The sequence below is a fragment of the Mastigoproctus giganteus genome, chromosome 12 (assembly GCF_048544385.1).
Source record: "Mastigoproctus giganteus isolate SK-2022 chromosome 12, ASM4854438v1, whole genome shotgun sequence".
In the NCBI taxonomy this organism is placed as follows: domain Eukaryota; kingdom Metazoa; phylum Arthropoda; class Arachnida; order Uropygi; family Thelyphonidae; genus Mastigoproctus; species Mastigoproctus giganteus.
Window position 1 is genome coordinate 64,052,759 of NC_143586.1, and position 12,321 is coordinate 64,065,079.

General features: G+C 35.6%; 1 protein-coding gene across 2 annotated transcripts in view; it reads left to right on the top strand.

The window, feature by feature from the left end:
* Nucleotides 1–12,321, top strand: part of Brf (Brf RNA polymerase III subunit) — a 330,203-nt gene that overhangs the window by 278,925 nt on the left and 38,957 nt on the right. For both annotated transcript variants that reach the window (XM_090386884.1, XM_090386885.1), the window contains one exon: nt 7,001–7,062. In XM_090386884.1, the coding sequence (XP_090243010.1) occupies nt 7,001–7,062 (62 nt within the window). The remainder of the gene's footprint in view (nt 1–7,000; nt 7,063–12,321) is intronic.

The following is a 12,321-nucleotide window of genomic DNA, read 5'->3' on the forward strand; positions in this document are numbered from 1 at the left end:
ATATTGTAATATGATTGTAATATATTGTAATCATATTGTAATTAAGTATATCTCATATTGTGAATGCTTTCACAACAAGTTGCCATGGTATTGCACTACATTAAATAAGTAACGCTTCTCTAATAGAGAAGACTACTGTTACTTATTCTTGGCGGATACTACCACCAAGGTGGCACTGTTTGAAAATTGGCATGGGATAAGATACTGTGTTATCCACATACTGTACCTATTAGACTTAGGAAAGCAAAAAAGGTGTAGGTGAATCAGAAGGTGGATAAATCAGATTGGTCCACTTGATATTAATGGTTCGACTGTTGATGATCCTGCTCAGATAGCTGACAAATTGAATGTGTATTTTGCATCTACATTCACACATAAGGAATTCTGAAAGAAAGTGGAGGACAGAAGTATACTAAACTCTGACAGGAAGCTAAATGATTTTTTAATAATGGAGAGCAAAGTGGAGGAGAAATTGTTGAAGTTAAACATAAATAGACACCTGGGGTGGATGGAATCTATCCAGTTATATTGAAGGAGGCAGCGAGGGAAGTAAGCAAACCCTTAGACATAATTATGAGAGCATCCTTAGATTCAGGGGAGGTCCCCATGGACTGGAGATGTGCAAATGTATCCCCAATTCACAAAGGGGGGATCAAATGTGACACAAATAATTATAGACCTGTTAGCTTAACCTATTCAAGGGAAAATAATAGAGTCACTGGTTAAAGAAGTGTTGCAGTATCATCTTGACAAGACTGCAGTAATAGTTTAGACACATCATGGGTTTGTTAAGGGCCTTGTCTGACCAATTTGATTGGATACTACGATGTGGTTACAAAGGAACTGGATGCAAAAAATAATTTTGATATCATATACTTGGATTTCAGTAAAGCTTTTGATACTGTTGCACATGGAAGACTGCTGTACAAATTAGAGCATTATAAGGCATTAAGGAAGGGCCTCCTTAGCGAATGGTCAGGAGCGGGAGTGTAGTAGCACGCACTCTTTGAGTAGATCGGGGTTCAAGCCCCTGACTGCTGAATATGGTCGATCTGCCAACTCGCACTGGACCAGCATGGCAGATTATGGTCCATTTCCCTCAGCATGAATTGTTGAGGAGGCTTTCATCCTGCAGTGGGTTGATAATGGCTACACTTTACCTTTACCTTTTTTTATGGCATTAAGGGAAAGTTGCTACAATGGATAAAGGGATGGTAGAATGGGAGATGGCAGAGAGTGGTAATCAATAGACACTGCTCTTCATGGACTAATCTTATTAGTGGAACCCCCCCCCCAAGGTTCAGTGTTGGGACCATTGTTGTTTTCTGTATTTATTAATGATATTGATGAAGGTATATCAGGCTTAATGTCTAAGTTTGCAGATGATACGAAAGTTGGCAGGGTTGTTAATGACAGTAAAGACAGTATGCTACTGCAGCAGGATCTAGAAAAGTTAGGCAGATGGGCTGAGAAGTTGCAACTGAAGTTTAACATTGATAAATGCAAAGTACTGCATATGGGTAGCAGTAATCCAAGAGAAATGTACCAACTGTGTGGTATTACACTCAGGGAAGTGGAGAAATGAAATGAAAAATGCCTGGGGGTGATTGTACAGTCAGATATGAAGTTCTCTGAGCAGTGCAGACGGGCTGCCAGAGCAGGTCATGGAGTCTTGTCAATGATATATAGGAATTTTTCTAGCAGGGATAAGGAGGTGATTATCCCCTTGTATAAGGCAATGGTCAGGCCACACCTTGAGTACCACATACAGGTCTGGAGGCCTCATTTTAGGAAGGATGTAGAGTTGCTAGAACGAGTACAGAGAAAGGCAACAAGATTGGTGAGCAGAACAAAGTGGTGCTCTTACAAAGAAAGACTTATGTTCTGAAAATTGCAGTGTTTGGAGATTAGGCACCTGCAAGGTGATTTTATTGAGGTGTGTAAGGTCTTGAATGGTTTGAGCAGGCTCAATGCTGATGGGATTCTTCTGCTTGCTCAGATTAAGAACCTGAGGGGTATAGATTCAAATTCAGGTAAGATAGTTGTAGAATAGATGTAAAGACATTTGCCTTTAGCCAGCGAGTAGTTGATTGCTGGAACAGACTTCCCTCTGTTGTTGTGGAAGTTGATAGCTTAAATAAATTTAAGGCTGAACTAGACAAACATTTGGAGTGACCGGATGGCTGAAATGGGAAGGGGTTTTTTTTTTTTTTTTTTGGCTGATGCTGTATAAACTTGCTTTCTTGCATCATATGCCTTATGCTAATGCTAAAGTTGAAAACCTACATATAACCTACTTAATGTAACTATGCTTGCTTTTTCTTGGCACCTTCATCATTTCTTTACATACCATTAAAAAGAATGAAAACTTTTAAGAAAGATTTTATTAAATTGAATTGAACTAAACATACCTTGAGTATTACTGTATAAGTGTAACATTAATATAATAATAATGTTGTCCCTAATGATATTAATGCCATGTTCGACACACATGCGCAAAAGATATTGATTACTGTACGAGTGAGGAAAGCAAATTTACCAACAAATGGAAAGGCAGTGAATCATAAATAGCAGCCTTTCTTTCTACCTGCAAAGATCCCAGTTAAATGTCACCACACTATTAACAGTTTTTGTGTAGTTAACAAGCTGCACTGTAGATGATTGCCTAGGCGTTTGTCTCTATCATGCATTACCCAAAACCAGAACTCGGCAGGAAGGTGGGTCATATCTAAATTCTTGGGATCTTAAAGTAACATAAGCTGGAAAGTGTTTTAAATGGAAGCACTATAGATGTTAAAAAATTAACAGCACTTCATCAGATTGATCATGAGACAAGAAGAAAAGAGTGCTATAAGCAGGAGTGTTATAATGGAAGCTTACTGTAATAGGGGAAGTCATCCCCCATCCTGGAAATATTTTCATTATAGTGAAATTTTTATTTAAATAGTATACTTGTAATAGAAGTTTACTGTGTATGTTATCTTTTATTATACCTCATATTTTTGGTTTATAAGTATATCACATAAAATTTTAAAACAGGAAAATATATTAAAATGATACACTGAAAAAAATATGAGACACCAAACCTCCTGACTTAGAGAGTGCTGGGAAATCATGAAAGTGCCTTGCAAGTCATCTTTAGTTCTTATTTTTAAAAATTTCAGATTAGTGAGTGAGCTTGGCCTTTTCTGACTCATATTAACTCAATCTTTTGGTGGGGGTTGGGATCTATGATGCCAGCTCGCTTATTCCTCACTGAATTATCAAAAATCACTCGGTTTCTTCTTATCTTATTACTAAGGCATTCAATACCGGGATCCCGGTAATTTTTTTCCGGTATTGATACAAAAAATACTGGTTTTTTGATACTAATTAAAAAAAAATAATAATTGTTTATAATTTAATCACATAAAGGTTATAAAATCACCTTTATGTGATTATGACATCGTTATCTCTACTATAAAATGTTCGATAAATCATAGATAGGACACCATGCAACACTGCAACCTGTCCACAATTCTCGGACATCTTCACGTCTGATCGTATCGTAACTCCCAAGTCCCGTTCCTCCACTACTGACTTTAGTTCAACTCCACCAAGTGTATAAGTTATTTTGGGGTTGCTGTTCCCCAGGTGTAAGACCTTGCATTTTGCTGAATTAAAGCATAGCTGCCATTTTTCTGACCATCCCAGAAGTCTATCTAGAAGAAGAAGCTTGGCGGTGATCATTAACTACTCTACTGATCTTTACATCATCTGCAAGTTTAGACCTCATGCCCTCCATCCCTTCATAGATGTCATTTAAGATATTCAAAAATAACAGTGGTCCCAGTACTGATCCTTGGGGAATCCCACTTCTTGCATTAACCCAATCTGAGGAATAATCATTTATCACAACCCTCTACCTGGTGCCCTCAAGCCATCGTGCTATCCATCTAAGGATTTTCCCTATGATTCCAGCCTGCTCCACCTTATAAAGTAACCACTCATGTGGGACTGAGTCAAATGCTTTGTTGAAATCCAAATAAACAATGTCGAAATTTTTCCCTAAATCCAGCTCACGAGTGACCTGTCAAAATGGCTAACCAGATTCGTTAAACAAGATTTTCCTTTTACAAAACCATGCTGTGTATCCTTCAGAATTCCATTTCCATCTAAATGATCCTGAATTCCACCCTTCAACCAATGCCATCAACCACAGGAGCCTTACTCGCCTGTAGGCGCGAAAGTCCTCATTAAATAATCATTTGAAATTTCAACATCATTAATTATATTTTTTTCAAATTCACTTCCATAATATCTCATTGACACAAAGGGTTTTTTTTTAATGTAAATATTGATGCAATGGACATGGAATAGTATTAGATAGCTATGCTATCTAATACTATCCCATGTCCATTACATAAGGGTCCCATCTGATTTGTCCTTCTGTTCTTTGCATTTATATATGTGAAGCATTCCTTCTGCACTCTTTGCTCTCTTCTTTATTCCTTATCCTCTTTGCTCTCTCCCAGACTCAGTAAAGATACTATAGTGAAAATTATACTTCGCTGAATAAAACATCTTGCTCCTTCAGAAAATGATGAACATAGATCATACTATTGATTGCTTATGTTTCTTAACAGCTCACTTTATTCAGACAGGTAGTGTGGATGCTTAAACATAACTAAACTTTGCAGTAACAATATGTATTTTTTTGTTTTTAGAATAACTGTATTTTAATGATTTTTTTCAGAATATTTATTATTGCGATAAAAGTTTATTTAAAACATGAATTCATGTAATTACAGTCTTGTTTTTTTCCTTACTTTATTGCACCTGATTGTCATCAAAATTTATTGAGAAAAATGTTCGTTTTTGGAATACCAGTATCTCGGCTTCATAAATTAAAAATACCAAAATACCGGTATTAAGATTTTGACCAGTATTAGAAGCCCTACTTATTACATAAAATATATAAAATATAAATACCATATAAGGTAATTTTCAGCCTTACCACTGCTTATCAAGATGTCATTCATTTAAATGACCAGCTATGTAGCAAAGTCAAACTCAATTTTGAATTAACATTCAAAAAAGATAATCATTTTAATACTGCTAACTTGGTACTTCTTTGACAGTAACATACATTTCATGGAAGAATTAAGAGAGTCACTGTTTTCTTTCCATTCATTTAAAACTGTCAAATGATTAAATGACAATTCTCAGTAACAGATATACAAGGTATACCTGCTAGTGAGAATGGTCATTTAATGATATATAAGGTATATCTGAATCATTATTCAGATAGTGATTATCCATATATAATCATTAATATTTATATTATTTAATCATTAAATAATAGTTAAATAATATACAGGTATGGGACCCCCCTTATCCAGCATCCAAAAATCCATCTATTTTTGAAAACTTGGTCAGTGATTTGTTTCTCTGCTATGCACTCACTGGCAGAACCATGCTAGTGCTACGTTCATTTAAACTACAATCTACAAAAAAAAATTACAACAATAATGGCAAATGAAATGACTTTTTTTTTTTTTTTTTTTGCATTGACTTTTAGTTGTAATTTCCAAAAAAAAAGTATGAAAAAAAACTTTTGACAGTGGAAACATAAGCACTGTGCTTACTTCACAGCATAAATGGCAGAAATTGCAGGATATCATCTGGGCCATAAGCTAAATTTTTTGATGTGTTACCGCCATAACTACAATTAATGTGAAAAAAATAAAAAATTCATTCCAGAGAAGGAAATGCATTATACTACATTTATTCAGAATACGGGTTCATTTGTCGTAATTTCCTTACACGTAATTTTCAGTTTCCATTGCAGTTAATTTATTATTTGTTGGAGTAAATGTTATCTGCTGTTGGCAGATAACCTATATTCCAACAGAAGATAGTATTTAGTTTTACTGGGTAATTTACATGTTCGGTGACAATGACCTTTAGCTTAGCATCCTTCCAGGCCTTTGCCATCAAACAAAAAAAAAAACATCATATATCATGACAGCAAATAAGATTGTTTCTGACCGATTGATTCACAGGGGGCTTTACCATGCAATTAAATTACCCTTGAATGTAACCAGTTTACAAGTATGTACTTCCAGATCAGTGAGTGTACAGCAGACAGGCATCTTCAGATAAACTGTATTGAATGTACCTTGAAGCTTCTTATAGCATGAATCTTACCTGCATTTCTTTAGCATGTTTTACAAGTGTAAAGAGGGTTTAACTTATTTATTTTTCAAAAATGTTTTGTGTTTTTAAACCTCCAAAGTTTCAGATAAACATTCTTTCAAAATTATATTTTTACCCCCTTTTCAGCATTCTATTAAAACTTAGATAACTTACATTAGCTCTGTTTAATGGGTGACAATAATTACTTTTAAACTGAATATTAATGGATACACTATTAAGAATCAGATGTTTAATTATGATCATTTACTCTTTCCATTTTCCTGTTGCTAATGAGAGCACTGTGCAACTTGTGAAATGCTTGCCCATGGTTTTTATGATTAAACTGTCCTTTTAAAAATGTTCTCTTTATACTTTACAAAAGTTTATGTACATTTATACAGTTTTGTTCCTAAATGAACAATATGGCAAAAGCAAAATGCTCTGCTTGCCTTTCTAGGCTTTTTGCATATAATAGGAAATAAAATTGCCAAAATGGCTACCAACATTATATATCCTAAAATGTTGAATTACCATATGTGAATGAAAGATGTTTCATTCATACATATGAACATTCTGTTTAAATCCCAATGTAAAATGGACTGCAAGCGTACTCAAAATTATAAACATGGCCTCACTAAACCTGTGCTCACACTAATGAATTTCCCACTCTTATATGTACAAGGAGAGGAGACCCAAAAACCAATAAATTCTATAAGCTGACAACCATTACATCCCAAGCTTGCCGAATAAGGAGTCCTGTACTTGTATGATCTTTTGCATTTAATTCTCAGCATCAAATCTTTTTTTTTTTCCTTGCATGTAGAGAAAGAAGAGAGAAAAGCTAAAGAAGTGGAAGAGAATGCAAATAAACCTGAAACAAAAAAGGTTTTCTTTTTATTTTTTTTTTAATACTCCTATATATGTCTTTAAAACACAATTTCAGGAATGGATATTGATATAAAATATGCATTAATTACTGGCTCTGTATAAATCATATACAAAATAATTCAAAATAATGTTGCCTATTTCATTTATTTATTATTACTAAACCAATAAAGATATACTGAAATGCAAATTATATCTCAGAAAGTTGTTTTTGTGCCAGTTAGGTTGACCACTTTTTTTCATGTTGAGGCACTGAGTACCTAATCTTCAGGATGGTGTCAACCTCTGAAAACATTTTATGTACTTGCATTTCACACATTAAAATTAAGTCAGGGTTCAGTGAGAACAAAGTATAAAAAATCATGCTGGTTTTTGAGTTATCCTGTAGAGTAGAAAAGTAAAAACAGCTGCAAAAAGCAGATGGAGAGGCAAGATATGGTTTTTATTTATACGTGATTGTTATGTTGCAGTTGTGGTTTAGTTGTGAACTGTGAACTATATTATGTGGTTATGAAGTATTTTGATTCAGTGCACGTTAGATAAAATAACGAGAAGACTGAAAGCGAATAAATAAATCAAGTTTATTGAAGATTTATATAATAAAATACAAAATAATAATAAAATCTGCATATACAATAACACGTATTTTGAAGAATATGTTTGAATCAGTCTGATTCGAATAGGTGGCAAGACTGCTGAAATTTATGTTATCCCTCAATTAATTTGATGTTAGGAGCAAATACATTTGGGATCAGTTATGATGGTTGTTATCATGGAAAAAAGGAAGGCTGCAATATTTTACTAGAAATAAAACTTGCAGGAATTTGTTTGATGGTGGATGGTGTTTTGCAGGATGGTGTTTGTTAGTAGGTTTAATACCATCTGCAAGGTACATAATTCTATTATCCTCTCTAATATTACTTAATTTTTTTGTTTTGGTGGAGAATAGAGGTAATTGAGCATAAGAGGTAATTAAGTTGCTCTACCCCCTCAGGTATAAATAATAGTCTTCTGCAACACTAATATACTTTTCCCAATGATGTTCCAGAGCTTTAATTCCTTCTCCTGCCAAAAAAATTCTTCTGGTTGGCTATCCGACCAGGTGTACACAGCCTCCACCACAACAGAATCATCTGCAAATTTCCTACCCCAAAGGTATTCCTTTAGATTTGGTCATACATGAAAGTCACATGGCGGCCAAATCTGGTGAACAGGGCGGATGAGGCACCAATGATGCATTTAAAATTGCAGCCATTGCTAAGTGGGACAACAGCTCTAACCTCAGTGTTCTCCATTTTTTACAGAGGTAGTACTCCTTCAGTCAGTTGCTCACCTGCAACGAAAAAAAGTATTATTATGGGTGACCTCTAATTTTGTGTATGTGCAGATACATAATACAGGTAGCCCTCGTTTTGTGCTGGTCTGATTTGTGCCGATTCACAATAGCGACAGTAACTAACCACAAGGCCATGAATATTTATTTTTGAAATTTTTTTATAAATTTAAATTTTAAATCATCAAACAAAATTTATTGGCATTGTACTGTACTATGTATCATGCACTGTTCATGTGATCAAGGACAATCTGAGCCAATCACAGATAATACAACATCAGTTTTGAAACCGATGGATCAGGGGGTAATAGCCACCTTTAAAGCTATGGCAAACATTTACATAGGCAAACACCTATGGCAAACATTTACAGAAATGGTAAAAGCTTTAGATGAGTCCAACATTACCATCAGAGAATATTGACAGTCGTTTGATGTCTTAAAGGGCATCAATCACATTAACACAGTCTGGCAAGAAGTGACTGTCAATTGTCTAAATGGAGTGTGGCGTAAATTTCTCCCAGATTTCATGCATGACTTCAGAGGATTCAAGCCACAACAGAATGTTGTAGAAAACATAAGCAGTCTGGCACAAGAGGCGGAGATAGAAGAAGTTACAATTGAAGATGTAACTGAGCTCTTGAAAAGTCATGCACAGACTCTTTCAAATGAAAACCTTGAAGCTGCATAACTTAGCCAACAGCAGGAGGAAGAGAAAGATCTTCCTCTAAAAATTATGAAGACCAGTGATCTACAACTGATTCTTACAAGTGTAGAGTCCCTCATTAATGAGCTCTGTAACATTGATCATGACTGGGAGAGGAGTGCCACAGTTAAAAGGGGTGTCATATCAACCTTGACTTGTTATTTTGAAATTCTTAAAGAAAGGAGGAAGAAATCCGGGCAATCAACACTTGCTTCTTTCTTCAAAAAAGGCAACCTCTTCAACCGGTGCCTTCAAAAACCAACTAAAAATTTGGCATTATGCCGAATTTTTAATTGGTTTTTCACTGTCGAAATGTTTTGTAATTTATTTTTTATTTATTATATGTAACTGTATTTATGTAGATTAAAAATAAAACACTTTTTTTAATTAAAAAAGTTTATTTCTGAACTTTAAATACTTCATTATTGAAAAGGGTAGGTAAAATTTTTGGTGCCCTGAACCTAACTCTGTGATTTCTCATTGACTCCATTATATAAAGGGTGCCATTTGTGCCTGTCCCCCCCATTAACCTAACCCTGGTATAAATCAAGGGCTACCTGTATATATTTCAGAAGAACTAGAAGCCAATTATTACAATATTATGGGTAGAGAAACTTAATCACCTACGGCAAACATTTACAGAAATGGTAAAGGCTTTAGATGAGTCCAACAAGTGTAGATTAGTTATAACTAATCTATACAACAAGTGTTGTATAGATTAGTTATTTAATGCATATAGTCTTATATATATGTGTAACCGTAAGTATATGGAACATTTATGGAGTATCTGTCTTGCATTTTCAAATGCATTATACACAGAACATGACACACTCACATTTTACCACATGGATAGATATAGCATCTATCCACATGGGAAGAAACTTTGACATTACCAGTACTTCAGATTGGACCATACAGTATAAGCCAGGACTGAAAGTAACAGCAGACATTCTATTGCACTGCAACTGATTGGCACATTCACCCATGAATAATTATTCCTAGATCCATTTGAACAATACAGAATATATTATGGGTAGTACTCTGCAGATCCCACACCACAGTGAAAAACAAATTAAAAAAATTTACAGGAACATAAAGTTCAATATGTAATAAAATTTAAGGTGAATATATTTTTTTACATAGAAACTTTCGGTCTATGATAATGTTATTTACCTTTGCACTTGTTTGATGTCAGAGGAGGCACTGTCTTATATGAGCTGTTCTACAACTTCAAAAAAAAGAGAGACAAGGAAGATATAGATTCATTAATTGTTAATATAATTTCTTGGTAATCATTAACTTGCTTGCTCTTCTTTATCAAACAATTTTCCAGTAGTCTGAAGCACATTATTGCCCATATGATACATTCGTGTTTAACAGTAACTGACGTGCTTAACACTTGCTAATGCATGGCACTAGTAGCAGTAGTAGTAGCCACAGAGTTAAAAATAAATTAGTGGAAATTTAATATATCTAATTAAAGTAAAAAGTTAGCATTAGTAGAGACATACGATTCAAGAAAGCAAGCTTATGCAGCATCAGCCAAAAAAAAAACCCCTCCCATTTCATCCTTCCATTCTTTCCAAATGCCTGTCCAGTTCAGCCTTAAATTTATTTAGGCTATTAGCTTCCACAACAAAAGATGGAAGCCTGTTCCACCAATCAACTACCCACTGGCTAAAGGCAAATTTCTGCACATCTATTCTACAACTATCTTTTCTCAGTTTGAAACTGTGCCCCCTCAGGTTCTTAGTCTAAGCAAGACGACAAATCCCATCAGCATTCAGTTTGCTCAACCCATTATACACCTTATACTCAAGGCCTTATACACCTCAATCAGATCACCTTGCAGGTGCCTACTCTCCAGGCACTGCAATTTGGAGAACTTAAGCCTTTCTTGGTAAGAGCACTCCTTTGTTCCCCTCACCAATCTTGTTGCCTTTCTTTGTACTCGTTCTAGCAACTCTGCATAATTCCTAAAATGAGGCCTCCAGACCAGTACACAGTACTCTACGTGTGGCCTCGCCATTGCCTTGTATAACGGGATAATCACCTCCCTGTCCCTGCTAGCAAAATTCCTATATGTCATTGACAAGACTTCGTGACCTGCCCTGGCAGCCTGTCTGCATTGCTCAGTGAACTTCATATTTGACTGCACAATTACCCCAAGGTCTTTTTCACTTTCCACTTCCCTGAGTGTAGTACCACACAGTTGGTACGTTACTCTTCGGTTATTGCTACCCATATGCAGTACTTTGCATTTGCCAATGTTAAACTCCAATTGCCACTTCTCAGCCCATTTTCCCAACTTATCTAGATCCAGTTGGAGTAATATACTGTCATTATTGTCGTTAACAACCCTGCCAACCTTTGTATCATCTGCAAACTTGGACATTAAACTTGATGTACCTTCATCAATATCATTGATAAATATGCAAAACAACAATGGGCCCAACACCGAACCCTGGGGAACTCCACTAATAACATTTGCCCACGAGGAGCAGTGTCCATTGATTACCACTCTCTGTTGTCTCCCACTCAACCATCCCTTTATCCATTGTAGCAGCTTACCCTTGATGCCATACCTCTCCAAACTGTACAGCAGTACAATTCCTCTTCCATGTGCAACAGTATCAAAAGTTTTCCTGAAATCCAAGTATATGATATCAAAATAATTTTTTTGGCATTCAGTTCTTTTGTGACCACATCATAGTAACCAATCAAATTGGTCAGACAAGACCTCCCTTTGACAAACCCATGCTGTGTCTTAACTATTACTGTAGTCTTGTCTCGATGATCCTGCAATGCTTCTTTAACCAGTGATTCCATTATTTTCCCCAGAACACAAGTTAAACTAACAGGTCTGTAGTTACTTGTGTCACCTTTTGAATCCCCTTTGTGAATTGGTGATACATTTGCACACCTCCAGTCCATGGGAATGTCCCATGAGTTCAAAGAAGCTCTCATAATTATGGCCAAGGGCCTGCTTACTTCATTTGCTGCCTCCTTTAATATAACTGGATAGATCCCATCCAGGCAGTGTTAGGTGGGTCGGAAAACTGATAGCTTGGGGGGATACAAGGACTAATAGTGTAACAGTAGCCATAGGCAGAGGTGAAGGTGATTCTTGCACAACTTCTATTAGAATAAGAATAACCTGAATTAGAATAACCTGGAGCGAGGGGTGTTGGGGGTTTCAGGGACGGATGGCAGTCATCGTGAA